This window comes from Mizuhopecten yessoensis, unplaced genomic scaffold (genome assembly GCF_002113885.1).
Source record: "Mizuhopecten yessoensis strain PY_sf001 unplaced genomic scaffold, ASM211388v2 scaffold10829, whole genome shotgun sequence".
NCBI classification, from domain to species: Eukaryota; Metazoa; Mollusca; class Bivalvia; order Pectinida; family Pectinidae; genus Mizuhopecten; species Mizuhopecten yessoensis.
In genome coordinates, this window is record NW_018408742.1 from 372,077 (window position 1) to 398,717 (window position 26,641).

The 26,641-nt window shown below is 36.4% G+C and overlaps 1 protein-coding gene across 2 annotated transcripts in view; it reads right to left on the reverse strand.

Annotated features, from left to right (window-relative positions):
• Positions 1–26,641, reverse strand: part of LOC110462783 (rap1 GTPase-activating protein 1-like) — a 232,555-nt gene that overhangs the window by 186,140 nt on the left and 19,774 nt on the right. For both annotated transcript variants that reach the window (XM_021516949.1, XM_021516948.1), the window contains exon 3: positions 1,999–2,228. In XM_021516949.1, the coding sequence (XP_021372624.1) occupies positions 1,999–2,206 (208 nt within the window). In that variant the 5' untranslated portion in view covers positions 2,207–2,228. The remainder of the gene's footprint in view (positions 1–1,998; positions 2,229–26,641) is intronic.

A 26,641-nucleotide genomic window follows, 5' to 3' on the forward strand; every position in this document is an offset into this window, starting at 1 on the left:
CACCCCGAGGATCTGAGCTATAGGATTATTTTTTAGCTAAAAGTACTCCAAAGTCAACCCCCAAGGGTCTGAGCTATAGAAATAGTTTGTAGCTATAATTACCCCAAGTCAACACCCCCGAGGATCTGAGCTATAGGATTATTTTGTAGCTATAAGTACTCCAAAGTCAACCCCCAAGGGTCTGAGCTATAGAAATAGTTTGTACCTATAATTACCCCAAGTCAACACTCGGAGGATCTGAGCTATAGAAATATTTTGTAGCTATAAGTACTCCAAAGTCAACCCCAAAGGATTTGAGCTATAGAAATTATCTGTAGCTACATTTACCCCAAAATAAACTGTCAGAGTATCTGAGCTATAGAAATACGGTCATTATCTATTGATAGTGTATGCGAACCTCTTAACAAATGAAAGAGAAAATTCCAGTTTAAGGACTCCAGTTTTCCTGAGTAGACAGGAACAAAACTTCCGGGGAAAATTATACAGTCCTGGGGGATTAGCTACTCGTTTCCTGTGTGTATATCAGTCAAGTCTACAAACATAAGTATTCTATAACGCAGGCATCCTTTAATTAGTTAATGGGCTAATACTTGACCCAACATTACAGGGCCGACTTATATAACATCAACATTGTCCACATGTATGTGGTTTGTTTGTATTTTTATCACAACCTTGAAGTCAGGATGAAAGTCGTACAACCAAACAAAGATCTTTTATAGAATATATATATGCCTATTTAGTATATTATATAGGCCAGAAGATGAAAGGGGTGTCAAGTAAGTGGGAGGGAGGAGGGAGGGGATGGGGGATTGAGAGGGGTAAGAGTATGTACCATATTTTACCGGAAATCTAGTGGGCCTGTGCATGAAAACTTGTCAAAGGTAGGGTGGGCTTATCACCAGATATGAGCTTGTGCTGTACCAGTCATAGGCCCAGAATCACTTGAAATCATGATCTGCCATTAATAATTTCTTATTTTTGTGGGTTTCACATGATTGAGCTTCAAACTCATTGTTTAATCTTGTCAAAATCATCTGAAGGATGTCTTGTTAGACTTTGTATCAATTGAAATTTCAATAAAATAAAACCAGACAATGTCAGAGAAATATGAATGCCCCCACAATTGGTGCTTAGCTAATCCCCTTCAACTTTGAGTAAAGGACCCTGAAACACAACCTATATATTGGTGTTCTGAAGTTTCATCTGTATCTGAAGAAAAGCAATGCTAGCAGAGAGATGGAAAATATTTTTCTATTTATAGTAATAATAACCTCGACCTGGGGTTCACAAATCTAAATCACAACCTCATTTGAGGTACTTGTGAATTATTTTTCCCTAATCAGCAAAGATATCATAGATTTTTATTTAAACAAAAACATATCTCCTTTTATCAGTCAATAAGCATATTTGATTTGCACATGCTTGCCCTTTGACCCCTGGCAGAGGTGAAGTTCATGGTGACCTAAATATAGTGGACTACACAGCTTCTGTAGGTGATGTAGGTATACTTAAAAGATTTCATCAAGATATAATTCATGGCTAAAAATGTACCACTCAGAAAAGATTCCATGTATATGAGAAGAAAAAAACAGTACAACTCATTCATCCCTAAAGTCCCATTTGAACCTTTAACCAAATCAATAACTAAACAAGTCCAATTAAACATGTAGGGATGAATGAGTCAATATGCAAAATGGCTCCCTTCATTCAAATGGGACACCTAATGAAGGCAGAAGAGAAACAATGTCAAAAAAAAAAAACATTATGGTAAAAGTGGCCTTGACCTTGACCTTTGATTTACGACACTGAAACATCTGCTTCCGAGCTGAAGAGAGCTGAAGAAAGTTTTGACGTATTAGAAACACAAAGTGAATACAGTAGTGTGGATGCCAAAGTGTGACTGACGGACTCATAGACCTGAGTATGGCCTACAGTCGTATTGGCATACAAAATGTTCCTCGTTCAGTAAAAGTGGAAGCTTAGCAATAAAATACTTACAATAGTCGGACAGTGAGAGTTCATCATACTGCTGACAGCGGTGATGGTGGCGTGTACAATCGTACCAGAGTGTTGTCTCTGGGGCACACCTCCCTATGGGGGTATTGCCGTCCCCTGCTGACATGGAAACCTGGTCTCCATAACTATGGGGGTAAATCTGGTACCTGTTGGTAACCGAGGGCGACCCGCCATAGTGTGTCGGCATCATATCATTGAATTTCTGTGGTCACCTGCAAAACATTATTTGAGTAAAATTAAATCAATTTGTATTTCTATACAATGATGGTAACTGCAAGTAAATAAACATTAATATAGAAGCAAATTTTATAAAAATGAAAAATGAATGAACTCATTCATAACATCTCAAGAACACACGCAGGCATACACACATAGGGAGATATTAGCCAGGTGGCATAGAACTAGTAGTTAGTACCTGATAAGGCAGCTCCTGCGAATTTTTCAAAAGTTGCATTGATTAATGTATATGCTCATTGTATTAATTGTATATCTAATGAAGACACTTTTGAACTCCTCTGATTCAAAGGCTGGAATAGTTCAATATGAAATTTGAGGAGTGAATGAGTTAATGCAAACAAATTCTACAGATTGCAAAGACAATCAGCATACTGTATTGATTCAAGAGAGAGAGAAATCTTACAGCTGTCTATCTGAGAAACTGGGCAAGTTCCAAGAAAGACAACTCTTACAGCTTTGTATTGACTGGTTCAACAATTTCTCAATCTAAAGTAATTCAAAATCACAAAAACTACACATGTGTTAAGTTGATGTGTATTTGTTAGATGTTAATTGGACAAGTTCAGTAAGTCAGAAGATAATTTTATCTCATAAACAACAGGAAAACTGCCATAAGACATTAATGTATAATTACAGAGTAACAGTGAAGCCATGCGAGGTTTTGGCGATGGCAGAGCTTGACGCTAATTAAATATGTACCACCAGGGAAACTAATAAATCATAATTGTCATGTTGGTTGTACATGTATACTACTTTCTGGCACCAAACAATATATAGAACTTAATTATTTCTGAGATGGTGACAATTATAATTTCCCTGCCGAGCAGAACGAGGCAATTTTTTTTCTTCTGAAGATGTAATATTAAACTTGTTCAAGCACTGCCAAGCGTAGATAGCTAGAATTTATCGGACATTATTTCCATTGTCAAACAGATCGAATAAGGCATAGAATAGTTTTCTGAGTTTGCTGTATTATTCCAGGTTATATTTTATAACATACAGTATTTATATTTTATGATGGCCAAGCCCAGCGAGTGTTAACAAATTCTCTGAAACAATGGTAAAAATGTAGGTTTTTGGTTAAAATGTTGATGTTTGTGTCATATGCTTTGATGCGCATGTAGTTAAGGCGAGCATTTTGGCAATTAAATATTGATTTATATTGTCATAAATATGAATTATGATTTGACTGTTTGTCTTTTATTGTGAATTTGTATGCATGCATATGTACAAGGGCAACACCTGTTAAAAAGGATATATATATACATGCCAGGCTTTTATGATAACTTTGGTTATTATTCACCTGATAACGTGATGCTAAGGTGGATGCTTTATTGTCTTTGAAATTTTTGAAATTTACATTTTTTATCAGGTATAATAAATCACTCCTGGTGATCATGTGTACATGAAACCACAGGTGAAAATACAGGTTTATCTATCATGAAATGGACTCTACCTTTGAAATAACAATTAACATATATACCTAATTCCCACAGATGGTTTTATCCTCTCTCAACGGACAGGGTGATCATGCCACACCGTGACTTAGAACAATACAATTAGGTAGACAGTCTGTTGACCCTCACCACTGACCTGACTGGAGACCCTACTGATATATAAACAAAATAGGATTAATCCCCTACTTTTTTTATTCGTCTGCTGGATAACCGCACTCGGTAGTGAAGCGGACGTAAAACCTATCAATCAACCAATCCCCTATTGTTTAGAGCATAAGTAGTGGACTCCTTATTTGGGCAACACCCTTAGGCATATATAGATATTCAAACTGCTGCTTGCCATAGAAAATCAAAGTTCACGGGATGGTTGATATTAGAAGAAAATCCCATATGAAAAAGAGGAAAATCTTCAAAAACTTTCTTTACAGTATGTCCACATCAAATTGAATGTTAATTTAAAATAATACAAAGAGCAACGACTCCAATAATAGCAGTGTTTATGAAAATAAATGGAATACTAACACAACTGCATCATTCTCATAATGTTAACTCATTCACCCCTGAAAATTCATAATGAACTATTCCAACCTTTCAAACAATGTTCAGGTCATTACAAAGTAAACACTATAATCTATTGCAGAATTTATTACATAGCTGCAGAATATACACACTATATTGCAAAATTTACACATTATCAGACTTCACACATTTGCAGTGATTTCACACAATATCAGACTTCACACATTTGCAGTGATTTCACACAATATCAGACCTGACAGATTTGCAGTGATTTCACACAATATCAGACTTGACAGATTCGCAGTGATTACATACAATATCAGACTTCACGTATTTGCAGTGATTTTGCAGTTATTTCTTACAACTAAAGTAAAAATAAAGATAGTTAAATGAATGTAACATTCACTGCATTGCTGTATATTCACTGAAGTTCAAATAATGACACTTTTCTATAACATTAAAATAAACCAACAAAGATATAAGTACACTAGACCTTCAGCAACCTTCGGTAAATAAAGTCACCTTTCAACAATGCTGCTGTCAATGTAATCCCTCCTGATACAATTGATTTTATTTCCAATTACACGCTGGGTTTAAAGTCGGAGCTAAGAACAGTAAAAATATCAAGTAATGTACTTCAGCTGCACTAAGATTCAATTTCATCATTTTACTAAGCTTTAAATTACTCTAAAGCAAAATTAAAAATTGATTTTTACAAAAGTCAATCATTCAATTTCCACAGAATTAATTTGCCATCTTGGGAATTCATCGATTTTGGTGGTACAAAGGTACTTGAAAGACATGTTTATGAACAGGCAGGGTTTCTATTTTTATCTGTCATAAACATACACTGTTGGTATACATGATGCTATAACAATATTTTTGTAGTCCCTGAATCTTCCTCATCAAGCCTATATGTTTGGAGTATTTTTCAAAATGTTTCTGAAAATCCATGGAATTTTTTTAAACTGGACCTGTCTAGCCTTTGATATGGTAAGGTTCAAATGTGACTTTAGGGGTGGAAGGGTTAATAGATACAGCACATTGACATGATGGCCATAGTCCAGTCTTTGGAGATTATTGTCTTCAATACAGCTACAGCTACAGCTACCCTTACTACCCACACAACCATTATGATTTACTACTTGTTTGTGTCTCCTGGTACGGTATTATCCTGAATTATGCCCAGGGCAAACTGATTTGTTTGTGTCTCCTGGTACGGTATTATCCTGAATTATGCCCAGGGCAAACTGATTTGTTTGTGTCTCCTGGTACTGTATTATCCTGAATTATGCCTAGGGCAAACTGATTTGTTTGCAGTTCATTATAAATGTGTTTATATCAAGACATTGAGTACATGTATTTAAATCAATGAATTTGTATGAATTTGTACTTCATTTAGCTATAGTGTGCATGAATTCTCAAAATTTATTTGATGAATAAATAATTTCAAGTCACTAAGGAGACATGAATTAATTCAATGTTAAATAAGAATACACTTTCATGCAATATGACCATGCCAACTTTCCAAACATTTTAAACCCTAGGTCCCTGACATCAGAGACATTTTTATGGATTTTATTTATTGCTATCGTATCAGTTGTTGAAAGAAACATGGCAATAAAAGATGACAGGCATGAAATATGTCTTAACAATTGATAAGACATTAGTCACCTCAAATGATCATGCAGTGGCCCATAGGATAGAGGATACACCAGGCAGCTGATTCTTTACCCGAGCTACTAACTCTGAACTCATTCACCCCTGAAATTTCATAATGAACTATTCCAACCTTTGAATTGGAAGAGTTCAAATGTGTCTTTAGGGGTAAATGAGTTACACAAATGTAAATGGGTCAGACTTAGTGTTGAACTCATGAACTCTGAAATCCTAATGGATGCTAAAACTAATCAATCTGGTGACACAGGTAAATCCTATAGGCTGTAATCTAATTAATCTGGAGACACAGGAAAATCCTATAGGCTGTAAAATAATCAATCTGGTGACACAGGTAAATCGTATAGGCTGTAAACTAACCAAACTGATGACACACAGGTAAATCCTATAGGATGTAAACTAACCAATCTGGAGACTCAGGTAAATCCTATAGGCTTTAAACTAACCAATCTGGTGACAAAGGTAATTCCTATAGTCTGTAAACTAACCAATCTGGTGACGCAGGTAAATCCTATAGGCTTTAAACTAACCAATCTGGTGACGCAGGTAAATCCTATAGGCTGTTAACTAACCAATCTGGTGACGCAGGTAAATCCTATAGGCTTTAAACTAACCAATCTGGTGACGCAGGTAAATCCTATAGGCTGTAAACTAACCAATCTGGTGACACAGGTAAATCCTATAGGCTGTAAACTATTGTATATTATCCAGTAACAACAGCTTTTGTAGCTATTAGTAATCTAAACTGGATACACTGACTAGTCAAATCATTGACCAGTTAGGACCACTGACCTGTGGAGGACAGGGTGACAGGTGAGATCAACTCTAGCTGTGTTAAATAACTGACCAGGGGTCACTATCAGGACAAATAGGGTACATATTTTTAATCATTTCAATGCTATCATCAAATAAATTTCAACTTTGTTTCAAGCGAGATAAATTAGACAGACAGGAATATATTTCCTGTGAGGTCTAAATGAACACGTAGGTCCTACATTAACTATACACCCCTGAAATATTATAATGAACTACTCCAAATATGTCTTCAGGGGTGAATGACTTAAGAATCCCTGTCCTATTGTGACCTTTGACTCAATGACCTCAGAATTTTGTCACATTGTAGCTTGCATCAATGCTACATATACTGCAAGGTATGTGTATATAAAATACCTACCATTTCTGCGATAGTTAGCCATTTCAGTAACATAATGCATCTGTGACCTTTGACCTCATGACCTTGGAATTTTGTCACAAAATAGCCTGCATAATTGGCTACGATACTGTAATGTATATGTGTATACAAAATACCTACCGTTTCCGAGATATTTAGCCATTTCAGTAACATAATTCATTTGTGACCTTTGACCACATGATCTAAGAAAATTGTCAGAAGAGTAGCTTTCATTAATGCCTACAACATTCTGATGTATATGTGTATACAAAATACCTACCGTTTCTGAGATAATTAGCTATTTCAGTAACGTAATTAATGTACTGTCTACAGAAGTCAAGGGCCATAACTCTGGTAAATATTGAAGAAACATAATGGCGTTCTGACTGGGAGACACAAGTTCATTTGAGGTATAAGATGTGTGTAATTGAGTGTCATCAAAATCCCTGCATAAATCTTGGAGAAGTAGGAGGTACAAATTTGTGTCTACAGACAGACAGACAGACGGAGGGACAGACTGACAGAGTGATTCCATTATACCTCGATCCCCCCCCCCCCCCCCCCCATAACTTCATTGCAGGGGGTATAATTAGAGCGATGTATAACAATCTGAAGTCCAGGGTTCTAATTCCGGTCTAGCCCCACTGAATTTTGTTCAGTCAAAACAATTTTGTTGATTATATTTTGTTTCTTTCATCTTCATTATTTCTCCTAAAACTCCCATAAGGTATGGGGTTTTTTTCAACAATGATTTTATCATAGACATAGTTATGCCAGAAAAACAGTTTCCAACTCTTCGTTACAGTTTTCAGCACTGGTACTAAGACCCTTAACCAACTGTTTGTGTCCCCCTTAAACGACTCAAAATATAAAGTCATGGGTACGAAGGCAGGGGTATTACTTTTTGAGAAAAATAAATATATAAATATTAGAAATTGTAACTTTAAATTCAAACAGAAAAGCAGCAGTACAAGTATGATTCTTTTAATGTTCATTCAACAGATATAACAAAACAAATTTTACTGCAAAATATCAATGAAATATTTTTGGTGGAATGGAAAATTTTGTGGGTTGGTAGGAAAAGTTTGTTTTTTTCAATTTTTGGTCTGGTTCCAGTACATGTTTGTCGTATCAGTGATATTTTAGGATGAATCTGGGGCCTTTCAAAACCCCTTTCTACCTAGAGCAGCAGACTACATGGGAAGCTGATCGAGGGCACACTGTTCTCTTTCCTGTTACAGTTTTAATACCTGTAACCTGTATAGACAGGTTTTAATTGTACATTGGATTACTCAATGAGTAGAGCAGCAGACTGGTAAACTGAGGATCAAGCGATTCTGATCCCAGTGGAAGCACACTGTTCTCTTTCCTGTTACAGTTGTAATAACCAGTACCCAGTGGTCAACTTAATACACAAGTCCAGATGGACCTTGTTACAAGTCCCTTACCCCATCTATGTTATTGTCCTTGTGTACTGACTGCTGGTCATGGTATAGTGGTCCTTGTGTACTTTACCACTGGCTGTGTGCTCATTTCAGTACATGTCACTTTCCAGTCTTGGAGCACTCTACACCAGTCCCCTAGCACTAAGACAGTGTGGCTGTACTGTAACTGTCTATACACCTGTACTAGCTGGAGTGCAGTAGCACTCTAGTGACATTTCAGGGCTCTGCCATCCCCATGCTCATTATCACTTGGTATAATCCAGCTTAGACTATACTAATCTGAATGGTATAGCCCACCTTCAAATAGACTTGTCCATCTCTATAAAACATTTAGAGCCACACATTACTCATAGGTATATAGCTTCAGTAGTATGGTTCGGGTGTGTAGCTCAGGAACATAAAACATGGACAATGTTATACTGGCCTGACTGCAGTCTGCATGTCACATACATTACCACATTCTCCTATAAACCCTCACATTTCCCTACAACCCCTATTACTATACCCACCTCCTTATACCTTCTACACTCATCCCCTCCTACTATGTTATCTACATCTACATCATTTACATTATTTTCCTCCACCCTTTTCTGCAGCCACTCTCCTTTATCCCTTCCTTTACCCACTTACAATCAACCCATGTCTTCATCCTCTTCCCTTACCCCTCTCATTCAACCCCTCCCTATACCCCAACCTTCACTTTCTCTCCTAATTCCCCCTTATCCCTTTTCTTCAACACCTCTCCCTCACCTCCTGACCTCTTTTAATGGTTCTCCATCCCCTCCCCTGACCCCTATCCTTCATTTTACCACCTTTTCTTCAATCCTTCCTCTTCATTAACTCCCCTTACCCCCATTTTTTCAACCCCTCTCCCTAAACCCTTTTCCTTCAACCACTCCCCTACCCCTTTTTCTTCACCCCTCTTCCTCGCCCNCCTTATCCTCTCTCTTATAACCCATCTCCTACATCCCTCTCATTCCCTTCCTTCAATCCCTCCCTTTTTTCCTCTCTCCTTCATGCCTTTCCCTCAATTCCTCTCCTTCATCCCTTTCATCCCTTTTGTTCAATCCCTTTCCTTCATCCCCTCCCCTTTTCCTCTCTCCTTTATCCCATTCTTTCAACCCCTCTAAGTCTTCTTCATTTCAACCCCCCCCCCTCCCTGATCCCATATCTTCCATCTCTGTTTTACCACCCCCTCTTTTGCCTCCCTATCACCTATTTCTTTACAAACTATCATCAAACCATGAATAACAATAACAACCAATTAGGAAGAATTATCATAAAATTTAATTTCAAACCTTTCAAAACATTCACACATAACATTGAAATAGATATCCATTTACGCTACATTTTAACACTGCTTTGCATTTTTGTTTTTCGGTAATCTAATACTGTGTTTGAATCATTTTAAATGAATGAACAGATCCATCTTGATAATTTTATAATTATTAGGCATTTAATATGTGAAATCATTTTTTAAATCAATATGTTACTTCATCATTAAAAGCTAACAGCTTCCCTATCTAGTTACACCCCTTGGACATGTTGAGGGGGACACCATGAAAGGGCAGGAGAGTATAAGTTGAGACAGAAAATAGATGGAGGGAAAGTGGAAGTAGCAAAAAGCCTTTGATTACATGAAGTGATACAAAATGTTCCCATGGTAACCATTCTTTGAATCTTTCACAAAATCTCAGATATGGTACCATAGGTTTCCATGGAATATGATATTAAGGTGGAGAAAAATGATTTAAAAGAGAACCTCCCATCCCCACCACCACCACCACCACCACCACCCACACCCCCTTACCCCAGCCCACCCCTTTATACTTTTGCTTGTAATTCCTAAAACAGATTGTGAGATAGAGTCTTAAATCATTTCAAAAGATTTTGAAGCAGGCTAAGTCTATGTAAATCTTCTCCATCTTGTGAATTAGATACAGTAAGTTTTTGACAAATATAATTGGTAATCACATATCACATATACAAGGCCATTTCATGTTGATGATTGGGTAAGGGGAGGTAACCAACATTATTACAGAACATTATCAAATTATCCAAATGATTAGTTATTAAGAAAGAGTTCATGCTTTTTAATATTTATGACCAAACACCATGTCTCCAGATAGTGTGCAACCCAATGGGGAACTTGTCTCAAATTCTCATGAAAATTATCACTAACAATTATAGCAGATGATCGCCCATCCAAATCTGAAAATTATTTTCTTTGTTGAAATTTGCTATATACAATTCTTGTTTCTTCAGGTTTTTCACGGTTACATACACAGCATAACAATCAACATCAAAGAAAACATCCATTTAAGGTACACAAACATTTATATCACCCATGAATATATATTACGAAACCTCATCAATATAATAGCATATCTGAATGGGTTATATTAATCACATGACATTAAAATTATAAATAAAACCTCCTCTTTCATTTTCATACTCAGTTGTCCTGGTCCTTAGAATATCTGCTAATCATGATCAGAGCCTATCTAGAAAATGACTTAGTTACCATCCCCGAATTCAAAATGACAAAGCCAGCCAATAACCAGAGCATTTCTGTAAGACATGATTGCTTCCATCGCCATGTGAAATTTGGCCTTGACCGTTGAACCCTAAAACAGAGATGTTATTGGTAATTTCACACTTGACCTTTGTATAAAGTTTGATGGAAATCCATCAAAGATTGAAGTTGCTAGAGTTTTCACATTGAATTGCGATCCGACTGGACTTGACGTCACAGACATGGGCAACACTCGTTACCATTCTCCATTTTATGGCGTGCTATTGTTGTTTTTTGGTTTAATATAATATTTACTAATCTTAATTGTCAAAGGGAAACATAACAATTTGTTTCCCTACAAGGGTAATAAATCGTTGATATTTCCATCTCAAAACCTCAAAGCTCAAACTCCTAACATCATTTTCAATCATTTGTTTCAACTGCTCCTGTTAATAAAATCAGGAAATGCATCGAATCCTGTCGATACCAATCAAGGTTATTGTGTAAGAGATGTCGCCATCACAAATAGATCCTAGCCATTTTTAGGAATATTCTGGCTCAGATCAGCCGACAGTTTACACATCAGTAGAGGACTTTGAATGATTCCGACAGACAAAATCATTTAGTGGCAGACATACACAGCTTCTGAAAATACAATTATGAGTGTTTATGACATATAAATACACCAACAAGATCGCAGCAGAACGGATTGTAAAAGAAATATTAATGTGTTTGTTGGATGATATGGCAACATTTATCGAAAATAGCATTTTTGGTTTTAAATAACCACAAGCTGCAGATTGGAATATCTAGAGAGTTTTAAAAGGCAAAGGACATGGATAAAGGATGAGGGGGTGGAAATTATTGAAATGAAATAGACGAAATATGATTACACTTTCTGTTTTGAAGGAAACTTCAATTTTTAACACATGTCCAATTATTATGGACATTTGCTTTGGGTCCCAGTTCGCACTTAACTTAATTGATGATGAAATTTTAAACCTGAAACTTCTCAATCAGCTGGAATTGCGGGTGAAAATTAAAACCTGAAATATCTCCATCAGCTATCATCAGGATTGCTCCAAATCATTCATCAGTGCCATTGAAATATCTCATTTACATGTGAAGTCATCAGAAAATGATGTAATTTGGTGTAAAACAGCACTGCCTATAACAAGTGTTAACTTATTACTTCACCATCTGTGTGGTGTTTTATTGCAGAAGACTTTTTTATCAAATAGTGGACCAGCACGTCAAGAATTCAATTGCACCAACAAACCACCTTACAGCTGATACAGCAAGTTAACAACCACTTTACAGCTGATACAGCAAGTTAAGAACCACTTTACAGCTGATACAGCAAGTTAAGAACCACTTTACAGCTTATACAGCAAGTAAAGAACCACCTTACAGCTGATACAGCAAGTTAGGAACCACCTTACAACTGACACAGCAAGTAAAGAACCACTTTACAGCTGATCCAGCAAGTAAAGAACCACCTGATACAGCAAGTTAAGAACCATCTTACTTCTGATATAGCAAGTTAAGAACCACCTTACAGATGGCACAGGAAGAGCAAATTTAGCTGAAACAGCAAGGTAAGAACCACATTCCAGCAGGTACAGCAAGTTAAGAACCACCTTACAGATGATACAGCAGGTTATGAACCACCTTACAGATGATACAGGAAGAGCAAATTTAGCTGATCCAGTAAGTTAAGAACCACCTTACAGATGATACAGCAAGTTAGAAACCACCTTACAGATGATACAGGAAGAGCAAATTTAGCTGAAACAGCAAGGTAAGAACCACCTTATAGATGATACAGCAAGTTATGAACCACCTTACAGTTGATATAGCAAGTTAAGAACCACCTTACAGATGATACACTTTAAAAAATGAAAAAAATGTAAAATTAAAATCTAGGAAATAAATTCTGGATACTTATTTGAAACCAGTTCTATCTGGGAAAATGACATTCTACAGTTTTCTACTTCATCGTAACACAGATGGAATATCATTTATACACAACACAGACAGATGGAGTAGTATCAACAGGAAGCCAACTGTAGCAGGCAAAGCATGAGATCCACAGGAAGTCCACACTAAAACACAAGTTAAATAATCCCTCCCTGTCCTTTTGAAGTCTATACAAGTTGATAGTGAACAGTAGGGATTTGGTATAACAGAAGTATTACATAACTGGACGTCCCACCAACACACATCATGTGGTCACGTAGGTCTGTTTTATACTTGAGTAGAATCAGTCTATTTCTGTCATCCATTTTAAAGTCCTTCTTTTTATGAATGAATATGATAGGGTTACTTTTCAGTTTATAGCTTTAGGTGAGGCGAGACCTGAACATTCCAGACTTGTTTGTGTTCATGAAATTTAACATCTTTTCTTTAGTGAACAAAAGATATTTTTTATCTAAAAAATAATTAATAGCGAAGATATACATTATAACCATCAAGTCAAATTTCAATGACTGGACCTAAAGAAGCTTACACATTCTATATTTTTTTTGATTCAAAATATGTACAATTTATCTCTGTTGAATTAATGTAAATTGATAATTTTATCATAAATAATAATCTTAATCTTAAGTTAACAACTTGCATGCACATTTTTTGCATCTCACAACATCTGGTGAGATAATTAGACCATTCAGAAAACAAATCTTTCTTAACAGATAAATAACATATAAATAGATGTGTGTTGTTTGTCCACTGTATATGAACTAAGCAAATCTTGCAATCAAAGCACTATGAATGCATACTATGAATGCATATGTCAAATGAACTTATGACAGGATGTCGGAATATTAAGGGGTCAGATAAGACAGACAGGATGTCAGAATTCTCAGGGGTCAGATTAGCTAAGTTTCATTCTATCAATTCCTTAGGTTTGTGGGTCTTGGTACAACACTATCTCAAGACATTTTTCAGAAATGTTAACCTTTACAAACTTTTTAAAACAGTATATCTTTTTCTTATCAGTATTTCAGATATTTAATCTCAAACAAGATATCACAGAATTTCTACATTTTTTTTTTCTCGCTTCTACTACAAAACGTCAAGCTGAGAAACTGTTTCCTCAACCAGGAACCAGTCCTAGCCCCAGCCTGATAGGGTAATACACATTATCATGTAAGCCATTATGTGGCGATACACACAGATTACAGGCGTTACATAACAGTACACACATTGGGTAATCCTATTCCTCAGACAACTCCAGTCGTTACCTTTCTTGATCAGGAAAACTGATAACATTATATCAAAATTCCACAGATTAATCTAGTTTTAGTATGTAATAAAAGATAATTTGTCAGGAAAAAAATTCCCATTTCATATCCATAAGTCTTGTTAGCATAACAATAATGTTACAGAAATGGCTATTTTTGAAGTTTTAATCAATCTAAAATTAAAATAGCTATTCATAAGTTTGATAAGAAACAGAACTTGGCTCATATTCATGAAACCATTCTCATGCTCAAGCATGGATTTTGTGTAACTTGCTTAAATTATGTGACACGGTCAGATAGTCAAGTGTTAACATTTAAAATAGAATGTGGCGTGTGGTCTCTCCTAATATAAAGTCTTCAAAAAATGTTGACAAAATATGGGTTTTTTTTAAAGTTAATCACCCAAATAAGAAAGTGGGCTTGAGCACAGAATTTGAGTTTGCGCATTAGAACGGCTTCATGAATACAAGCCCTGGACTTAATACAACCAAAATGTGCTGTAAACTTCCGCTGTTATTTCCACGACCTATTATTCAAACCAAAGGTTGCGTGTTGCTGAATTTGTTCTTTGTGAGATATTTAGTTACTGTATAAAGGCAAAGTATTGAGAGCAAATCAAAATCCCCAACCTACAGACAAACTTTGATATCACAATGGAATAAAGGGCAATAACTCTGTATAATAGTGGCACTAGACCTGATTTCAGTACATAGCGCTCCATCATACCAAGAGGTACTTACAATGTTTTGCTATTTCACACCACAGAGTATAAAAGTTACTGCACAGAAACCCTGACCAATGGACTTAAACTGATGAACTGATGGACGGAAGATAACCCTACATTCCCCTCTAATAGCCATATAAACTTACAAGTTACAAAGAAACAAACTACATAATACAGTTACTAATACAGAAAATTCCAACTGTTCAACCTGGTATTGAACTGCCTTACATTGCTGCAATTTAAGTCACTCATATGTAGGTATGTGGAATATTGATATTCTACCCTGAGGAGGGTGCTGAATTTGGGTAAGACCCGAGGCTCTGCTAAGGTTCCGACACCAAATTCTGCATCCGATGGTGAATTTTCTTATCCCACATTGCTACATAAGGATAGACCCCTTTTTTTCTCCCACAGCTTAACCCAACTTTTGGTGAAACACAACATAGACAATGCAAATGTAGCACTTAATAAAGCAAAATTTCTACAAAAAAACAAACACAAAACTATGGCCATGTTTTGAAAGAGAAAAAAACATTGTATATCTTAGGTTCTTTAAGATCCATGCAAGACCTTCAGGGCTAGCTGGTGCAATAACCCTTATCATGATCCTCAGGTGTTGCAATAACACTTATGTTCCTAGTGTCACTTGTCAAAGGCAAAATCGATATCGTCACAGTCTGTCAAACCATGTTAATTTTGACAGGTGTTCAATTTTGATGACATAATATAAGGCCACCATCTGATTGAGATGTTGTAATTGAGATACAGGTATTCCACACGGGACATGGGTATCCTACATGTGTAGAAGTGGGAGAAAATCACATCACATTGCTCACAGCGTCGTCGTCGGGGAAACGCATGGCGGATGTACTCTGTCAAGCTGCTAATGGTCCTGGGACTATTTAGTCTTGGGAATAATCATTGGGATATTTAGCCTGAGATATTGGCAAGGTTAAGTGAAACATATGTCTCTGTTAACGTTCCCAGCTGTCAGACTTCCTCTGTTAAATTATGTTCAAAACCCCTTTATTTGATATACACAGAGAAGCTGTGGTGTAAATCATCAGCACCCAGCAGCTTACACTGTTAGTTTCCATTACCACAAACAGGTAAAGTACTATCTTCAGTTTTTCTTTTTTATAAACTCAATTTACGGGAAAACTGCATCTGACTATGATCGAGAATCATGGTCATGCGATGTTTCATATTTTTTGCTCAACCTAAAATTGAATGTGAAATACATAGCAACATTGTGAACGCCTATAACTATAGATAACGTATAGATCACTATTGGAAAGCCGGAAGCTTGCAAAGATAACGCAGAAAAACTTCAGGACTATATTGTATCTTCTCAGAAAAAATTGTTCATGTTTAGGAAAAATTTACATAAATATAACAGCTTTTTCAAATTATTTTCTAACATTAATCAAAACTTGTTTTTTTGATAGTTTGAGGGTAATACGAGTTAGTTTTTAGTAGTATGATTTTAATATTGCAAAACTAGCAAATTTCTTCATCCATTTGCATGAATAGTTAACAGCTTGAAGGTTATCCATCACAATTATGGATCCGATTAACTAATTATGATATTTGAAAAACCATTTTTTTTTGTCCAAATAATAGATAATACTCACATGGTTTTAGCTGTCTGCACTATGGCCTCCCGAACATCTTTTAGGTCAACTTCTATTTGGCGTTTTGACTGTACTTTGACAGAAGTATTCAAGAGGTTGATATGATGATCAATTAACCCTACAATCCCCACCAGAAATGTCTTAACATAATTCTACCACTTATACATCTACCACCACATCAAGTCAAGGGATTTAAATTGGATTTGAATTTAATATTTTTCAACATAAATCATATACTGTGTACAGGAATTTTTCACTGCAGTTTTTGCCATTTTCACCCTCCTATATGACAACGTATATATCACTACAGTGAACAATTCTAAACAACATAATATACATAGTAATTAAACGTGAAGGGAGATTTAATATTGGGTGAAAAAGGATTTTACCATTGATGGGCAAAAATTTTGTGTATAAATATATCTATTCACATTGTATCTTATTTTTCAGTGTGATGAATTTGAATCCTTCTGTGAAATATGTATTGTTTTTTTTTTAGTTTTATCAATTATATCAGAAAAACTGAGTAAATGTGTCAGACTAAAGAGGCTGGATAGAGATGTTTTCCTCCTGATCCTCGTATCCTTTGTGAGAAATTATTTCTCTACAGGTAGAGTGATTTATATCCGAGCAGTATTTGATGTATGGCGTTTTACAGGGTTAATTATTACGATCCCCATTACATATACAGAAGTACTCAGCATGTTTTGCCTGAACCCAATATCCTGAGTCAGGAAATGCATTACATTATGATATATGCGTCCATTACTCATTTCTACACTCAATCCCCTAAAGAGTTTCCATACCACACAATAAGTATCAGGCCCAATACATCAAACACCCATATCCCCATGTACCCATATACATCCAATACCCCCAAAACCAAAATACTCGAACAGAAACTTTGTATATCAAACCTGACAAATTATTCGTTTGAAAAAACTAACACCAAATAAATTATTCACAAATAATAACTGAAGCACTTGTAGCTAGAATATTTTTGTAGGTGAAAGGACTTTTTTCGGTAATAATTCAAGTGACTCCTATAAAAGAGTGTCGTACATCTGCTAGTTAAAAGCGATGAGAATTTTCTGCTGAAAGTGTTTTAATAGCTCGGACTGACTTTGATTTGAACGGTAATCCCCCAGTAAGTCAGGCCCCTCCCCGGGATCTACATGCCCTAGTTAAAGTTTCAAAAGTATCACCCAGCGTCATTCTTAACATCTGACTGTTCCTAATCCCTTCATCTCCCTCTGGGTTCTGTGGGGGCAAAACACTTCCTCCTCTCCCATAGACTCCCCACTAGTAGTGTAAACTGAATCTTACACTTTTATATCCCTAGAGACTGCCTTGGGTCTAGATCTGGTTGGCGTTACCATAGCTACATCAAATGTCACCACTCATTAGCCTAAAGAGAACTGTTAACGAAAACAATTTAATTAGGTAGTTCCTAAAATATTTAGTTTTGTATTTGTTATCAAACTCAAATTAATTTTGAAATTTAACAGACAGACCTTTTAGCAATATGAATAATTTGTTCAAAGCCATTTTTAAATTAAGTAATCTTTGACTACAGTTTTGAAAATATTGATCCATTCAATTTTTTGTTTGTTTTTAAATGTCAATTTTTATCTGCAGAAATGCTTTTTATTATGAAAGCCCTTTTTTTTCATCTTAAACATCTTGTTAATCTCAAGTTCAAGTTCTTTATTACTTTAAGTTGGTTGACTTATCAGTTATAACATATATAACAAAACAATACAGAGACAACATACAATATGATACACACACACATACACACAAGCCTACACACACACACCGTGGAGAGTGAACACTAACCAGGGAATCAGCTCACATCTCCTTTTGTTTGCTTGTATTAAAAAATTGCCAATATTTCTTATGTCGGATACATTCTCACAAGTAAGTAGTTGAATTAATGTATACATGCTTGTATGTCTTACATAATATTTCTTAATTAGTTTCAACCTTATATCAATATAGCAAGGACATTTTAATATGGAATGGAACTCATCCTTAACATCATTCAGGTCACATATTGTACACTTGTCTGAATATGTCACAAAGACATTCTTTTATAATATGAAAATACTCTTAACAACCTGATGACCAGAGATATTAAAACATTAAATTAGATTTGGTGAAACATCATCCTCCCTCCATTCTCCTTAACCGGGCACCTCACCCTCCCAAAACTAAGAGAAAGAAAGAAACTTGTAACTTTTTCCCAAAATGCTGCAATTTTGCACTTATAAACCATTCAGACCTGTCCAAAATTCCTAAGATCCCCATTAAAACAAAAATAATACTAATTGTTTTCCTTATATTACAGAAGACATGTATAACTACCTTTCTCTCTGTACCACATACTTGCCAACTCTCCCTATTTTGGAAGGAGACTCCCGATTTTGGACCCTTAGATTAAGCATTTTCAACCAGTGAATTTGCTAAACTTTTCCTATTTTTTAAGTTCTAACGATGTCATCGAAAAGAACAAGCCAAAAGATGCCATTTTGAAGAGTTATTTTTTTCTCTTGGAGTATATATACCCATTATATTTACCTTTCTAATTTTAACATGTGGAATCTCCCCCATGGTAATTTTAACATGTGGAATCTCCCACATGGTCATTTTAACATGTGGAATCTCCCCCATGATAATTTTAACATGTGGAATCTCCCCCATGGTAATTTTAACATGTGGAATCTCCCCCATGGTAATTTTAACATGTGGAATCTCCCCCATGGTAATTTTAACATGTGGAATCTCCCCCATGGTAATTTTAACATGTGGAATCTCCCCCATGGTAATTTTAACATGTGGAATCTCCCCCATGGTAATTTTAACATGTGGAATCTCCCCCATGGTAATTTTAACATGTGGAATCTCCCCCATGGTAATTTTAACATGTGGAATCTCCCCCATGGTAATTTTAACATGTGGAATCTCCCCCATGGTAATTTTAACATGTGGAATCTCCCCCATGGTAATTTTAACATGTGGAATCTCCCCCATGGTAATTTTAACATGTGGAATCTCCCCCATGGTAATTTTAACATGTGGAATCTCCCCCATGGTAATTTTAACATGTGGAATCTCCCCCATGGTAATTTTAACATGTGGAATCTCCCCCATGGTAATTTTAACATGTGGAATCTCCCCCATGGTAATTTTAACATGTGGAATCTCCCCCATGGTAATTTTAACATGTGGAATCTCCCCCATGGTAATTTTAACATGTGGAATCTCCCCCATGGTAATTTTAACATGTGGAATCTCCCCCATGGTAATTTTAACATGTGGAATCTCCCCCATGGTAATTTTAACATGTGGAATCTCCCCCATGGTAATTTTAACATGTGGAATCTCCCCCATGGTAATTTTAACATGTGGAATCTCCCCCATGGTAATTTTAACATGTGGAATCTCCCCCATGGTAATTTTAACATGTGGAATCTCCCCCATGGTAATTTTAACATGTGGAATCTCCCCCATGGTAATTTTAACATGTGGAATCTCCCCCATGGTAATTTTAACATGTGGAATCTCCCCCATGGTAATTTTAACATGTGGAATCTCCCCCATGGTAATTTTAACATGTGGAATCTCCCCCATGGTAATTTTAACATGTGGAATCTCCCCCATGGTAATTTTAACATGTGGAATCTCCCCCATGGTAATTTTAACATGTGGAATCTCCCCCATGGTAATTTTAACATGTGGAATCTCCCCCATGGTAATTTTAACATGTGGAATCTCCCCCATGGTAATTTTAACATGTGGAATCTCCCCCATGGTAATTTTAACATGTGGAATCTCCCCCATGGTAATTTTAACATGTGGAATCTCCCCCATGGTAATTTTAACATGTGGAATCTCCCCCATGGTAATTTTAACATGTGGAATCTCCCCCATGGTAATTTTAACATGTGGAATCTCCCCCATGGTAATTTTAACATGTGGAATCTCCCCCATGGTAATTTTAACATGTGGAATCTCCCCCATGGTAATTTTAACATGTGGAATCTCCCCCATGGTAATTTTAACATGTGGAATCTCCCCCATGGTAATTTTAACATGTGGAATCTCCCCCATGGTAATTTTAACATGTGGAATCTCCCCCATGGTAATTTTAACATGTGGAATCTCCCCCATGGTAATTTTAACATGTGGAATCTCCCCCATGGTAATTTTAACATGTGGAATCTCCCCCATGGTAATTTTAACATGTGGAATCTCCCCCATGGTAATTTTAACATGTGGAATCTCCCCCATGGTAATTTTAACATGTGGAATCTCCCCCATGGTAATTTTAACATGTGGAATCTCCCCCATGGTAATTTTAACATGTGGAATCTCCCCCATGGTAATTTTAACATGTGGAATCTCCCCCATGGTAATTTTAACATGTGGAATCTCCCCCATGGTAATTTTAACATGTGGAATCTCCCCCATGGTAATTTTAACATGTGGAATCTCCCCCATGGTAATTTTAACATGTGGAATCTCCCCCATGGTAATTTTAACATGTGGAATCTCCCCCATGGTAATTTTAACATGTGGAATCTCCCCCATGGTAATTTTAACAGGTGGAATCTCCCCCATGGTAATTTTAACAGGTGGAATCTCCCCCATGGTAATTTCAAATCGTTGGCAAGTATGTCAATAAAGTTTATGACAACAGTTTTTAGGCATTAAAATCTACATTATGACAAAAACAGAACTTTTCATTTTCAAATTCCTTTTCCTCAACAACGAAAAGAGTCCCTATCCCCATGTGCTATCAGGATCTGATATGGTGCTGATTACCTGCTATCAGGATGATAATGTGCTGATATGGAGAGAGAGAGTGTTATCTGTTAGAGTAAATTAACTCCCTGTGTGACCTCAGGGTCCCTGTGTACCCTGAATCAAAATAAACAGTACCAGTAGTGATAGTGGTAGTAGTACAGGTCCATGTTTATAACACTGAGGGTTCCTGCTTATACTCCACAGTGTACAAATAATCAAAGTCACCACTAATCAAAATCACACCATTAGTATAATCTTATAAATGCCATTTAGTTTGAAAGGCATGTTTTTCTAGATTTGGTAAGTTAAAATTAGGCAGCAATTTCCCTGCACCTTCAAACCCCCATTTGCCTTACTTTGAATAACCATGCAACCCTGCAGGTCCAAAGACAATTAGAATACAGTTGACCTGCTACATGATCATACAAGGTCAATAATGTTGGACTCCCTGTTGAACACTGCATGTAGTCAGGGTGAACAAATATTCATGTCTCCCTTAAACAAGGGCAATAAATAGCAAAATAATATAACAACACAGGACAAATGTCCTTGTTGACATGTTCAAACTAGGGTTATACCCACTATTGGTGTTATCGGCATCAGTGAACTGGAACTCTGAGGTGATCAGGCTCACTGCAGAGCTCACAGTTATATACAACCTCCGAGCTCACAGAGATATACAACCTCCGACCTCACAGATATATACAACCTCCGACCTCACAGAGATATACAACCTCCGACCTCACAGAGATATACAACCTCCGACCTCACAGAGATATACAACCTCCGACCTCACAGAGATATACAACCTCCGACCTCACAGAGATATACAACCTCCGACCTCACAGAGATATACAACCTCCGACCTCACAGAGATATACAACCTCCGACCTCACAGAGATATACAACCTCCGACCTCACAGAGATATACAACCTCCGACCTCACAGAGATATACAACCTCCGACCTCACAGAGATATACAACCTCCGCTTGCAGAAGTGATAGCTTCGAGGACCATAACTCCAGGAAAAATTGTCAAATCAGAAATTTATTTCTTCATGCAAATCTGCATATTATGTATTTTACTGTGTCAATTAAGTTACAAAAAATCAAACAAATGGTTTAGGAGGAGTTTAACTTACAAGGATCATGGACGGATAGACAAATGGACTGACAGACAGGGTGGTTCCTATACATCCAACCCCACTCCTCCAAGCTTTGTTTGTGGGAGTATAATGATAAATCCATGACAGTAAAAATCTGAGCCAAGCATGACAGGAAATCCCAAAGTTTTATATCAAAGTCACATGACCAATACATGCACAGTTCAATCAAATATTCTGTTATGTAGGGCTGATGTATGATATACAATTTCCAGTACATGTATACCGAAATTATAAAATATCGCTGACTTGGGCAAATAATATCCACGTCCACGTTGTGGATATTGAATATAAAACAAACCTGACTCGGGGAAAGACAATATATACAAATATTTCATCAAATTTGACATGAAATACATTCCATTACTTGCATCCGTGCAAATATGAAGTTTTATTACTGCCAACACACGACTCAACACTTCCAGATGTAATTCCTGCTGTCAAAGCCTGGTTTGGAGCCAGATATATATTGGAGCGAAGCTGAGCTGTGCAGTAGAGTTTACCATAGTTCTCACATACCAATCAAACATTTTTGTGAGCCAGGAATGTTTAATGGGGAGAACAAGCCTATAAGACTGTAGCAGTGTTCAATAAAACCAGCTGGCTATCTCGGCCAGTGTTATGTAATAAACCCAGCCAATATGTAAATAGGAAGATAGTTACATAATCCTGCCTGTCTAACTTACAGTTCTGTGCAATATCTGACAAGTCTCATCCTGTATCCCTTGGCCTGATATAAGGACAGAATGAATATTTGTTTCCAGGATAAAATAGTACTTCACGACAGCTCTCATCCATTGAAGGTCAAGGCTGTTACTTAGGGTCAGAACGGCCCTTAAATCTGCTATTTTCGTTCATCACTTAATCAAGGCAGTCCCAGTCCTCTAAATGTCAAGATCATGCACGGCCCAGTTGTTCAAAAGGTGATTAGCTTGATCAGTGATAAGTGATTAGTGATAAGTGATAAGTGATAAGTGATAAATGATTAGTGATTAGTGATCAGTAATAAGTGATTAGCTTGATCAGTGATTAGCTTGATCAGTGATTAGTGATTAGTGATAAGTGATAAGTGATTAGTAATTAGTGATCAGTGATTAGTGATCAGTGATAAGTGATTAGCGCAAATTTTATTTTTTGTGCATCATTGAAATACAACCATTAACAGATTTTAAAATTTCCAGATAACAAATATTTTTGTAGAGTAATATCACAAAAAAATTACAAGTGTTTACCTTGTTCAAGGACCAAATTACAAGAGGTTGAAAAATGGCATTAAACACTGATTCATTTAGCTAATCACCTTTTGAACATCTGGGCCCAGACCTTCAAATCATGGATTTGCTGAATTTCAAGGTCATACTTTCAGTCATGATGGTCATCACTTTGATCATGCTTGACCCCTCAAGGTAGCTGTTATCAACAGGTCTAGAAAATTGTCATGATTGTTCCATGTACAATGTACTGACTTTTCAAGGTGTATATTTGTCCTAATCACATTTAAAATATAATATATGTACCCTATTGCTTTTGATTCTTACAGATTTTACAAGAAAATATCCGTATCATTATAAATATGTATTTGTTCTATCCCCTTACATATGAATTGGACGTTAACAGTACACACCACCCTAAAACGTGAATGGATATCAGATGTTTGTATGTCTGTGTATTGTCCTCCAGTAATTCTCAAGTTACACAGCAGACATAACTGAAACCTCAAAAACATCCAGACATAAAAGAAACCTCAAAAACACAGAGACATTTGACCTCTGTGACCTTGACATTGAGTACTGAGAAACCGGATATATGCGTCCAGTGCCTGCTATATTTACGTCTGTGGTATAACCTTAAGATACACACAGCTAGATAATTCATGAAGCAGACACTGTAATCATATTAGTGTGAGTGCTCAATGATTACCTTATATTTGCCAAGACAAAATTAGTTTGAAAAAAAGGAAAAAACTTTTCTTTTCAAGGTTAAAAGAGTAAGTACAGTCAGGGAGAATAACCAAAAATTGAAGATGGTTTTGTAACAGGTAAAGAAAAATGTGATGGCACGACTAGGATTTGAACCAGGAACCTCTTGTAGACAGGCACTCTAACCAATAGAGTGCCTTAAGGCGATTGCTGGCAATCCACCTAGTTCAGTTCTTCTAAACTTCTCCTTTCAACAAAGTTGTTGAACCTCAAGACACATGGGACCCTATACCATCTTCTGTGGGTATATTAAGTTAGGTACAAAATGTGACAGGAAAGAAATACTGCAATTGCCAGATCAGGATTCAAACTGGAGACCTCCAACTCTGGACGGACACTCTAACCAAGTAAGCTACCTGGTTGCTGGTGAACGGCCCTGCTACAGTTTAGGCAATATTTCAATCCTTGGCCGTAGACATAGAGCATGCTAACCAATATATCTCACATATCGAACAGGGAAATGGTGAAAATTTGTACAATATGGCATTCTTTCTAATGGGATAGAATATGATATATTTTGCCACATATTATATTACAATCATAAAAATATGTATACTGTGAACTTAGAAACTTCTATATTCCTCTATAACGATAAGGACAATGAACAAATATGAAAAGACATTACCCGTTATTTGTAATGATATAAAAACTTACCTTCTGTTAAAAAGTCCATCCACATTACGACACTGATCAAGACTAGGGATCCATAATATATACCATACATTGTACTTCCCAATATCTAAATGTGTAATATTCCAAAAGAAAGAATGGTTTTCCTCCGGATTATAAAAATTGTCAATAGCCGAGGTTATGTTAACCAGTTCAACAGTATTCTTACCCACTGTCAGTGGGCTGGTGTTGAGAAATACGCTTTTGAGAAGTTATCCAGATAAAGGGAGAAATTCGGCAGCTGAACAGACAGATGGGTTGTAACGGCCGTCAGACTAAGACATCAACAAAACACATCCCGCTGACAATCACTGAATGGAAAAATTAAACACCCAGAAGGACCGTTCGCAGACTTGTTTCATAATTCTATTGTGATGGCCAAGACATCAATTGGTCACCTTTGTGTGTTGTTTAGTCGAGACTACCTCCGTAACAATGGCAACTAAACACCATCCCCTGTCAACATCTTTTCATACAGTACACGAATGTTGCGATTGGAATACAGATAAAATTTCTTGATTCATTTAAAAACAAATAAAATACCCGGAAAATATACCGTGATCTAATAGCATTACATTTATCAACCTTTTATTCTGTCATCACATTTCAAAACTTAAAAAGAAATTGAGAAGTCAGTATTGTTCAAAATTGAGGTGAATACACAAATTTTAAAACTACAGGGAAGTGACTCTGATCTTATCCAGTTACTATATTGCAGAGAAATTTACAATTCTAATTAAAAATAACTGAGTCTGTTATGCTAAACTCATGTTTCCTATGAAATTAATAATACAGATAGGTATTTACACCAAATAGGTCATTTATGGGGATTCCAGGGTGTCTATTGCCATTTTACATAATCCACACCTGTATCATATCAGGATTCACAAGTTATTCAAAGCCTTAAAGCTCAACTGAATAAATAAGAAATTCTCAGGTAAAATCCAACCACCTCTATTCAGAGACCACCTGTGTTTAACCCTTTTCAAACTCCCTTTTGCAGTTTTGTTCCTGCAATGATACAACACATTCAATAAGAGATCCATTTATGGGACTCCCAAAAGGGTTTGAATGTAGGGGATTTTCAGAAAGATTTAAAACCAAAACTGAACCACTTGTCTACCTATTACAACAAGAGGCCCATGGGCCTTAACGGTCACCTGAGTCTATAGTATTTATTTTTGTTGTTGAAATATGTACCAATTTGAGTAAAAAATAGCATAATGTTAACTTAACTTTGTCAGGACCATGAGCTGATCATTCCTAGACCAATTTTAAGTGAGATCGGCCTATTAGAACTTAGTAGCAAAATAGCGGCCATGGCAGCCAAATTGTATTTCTGATTGACCCGAAAAATAACAACACTTTGTCAGGACCATGA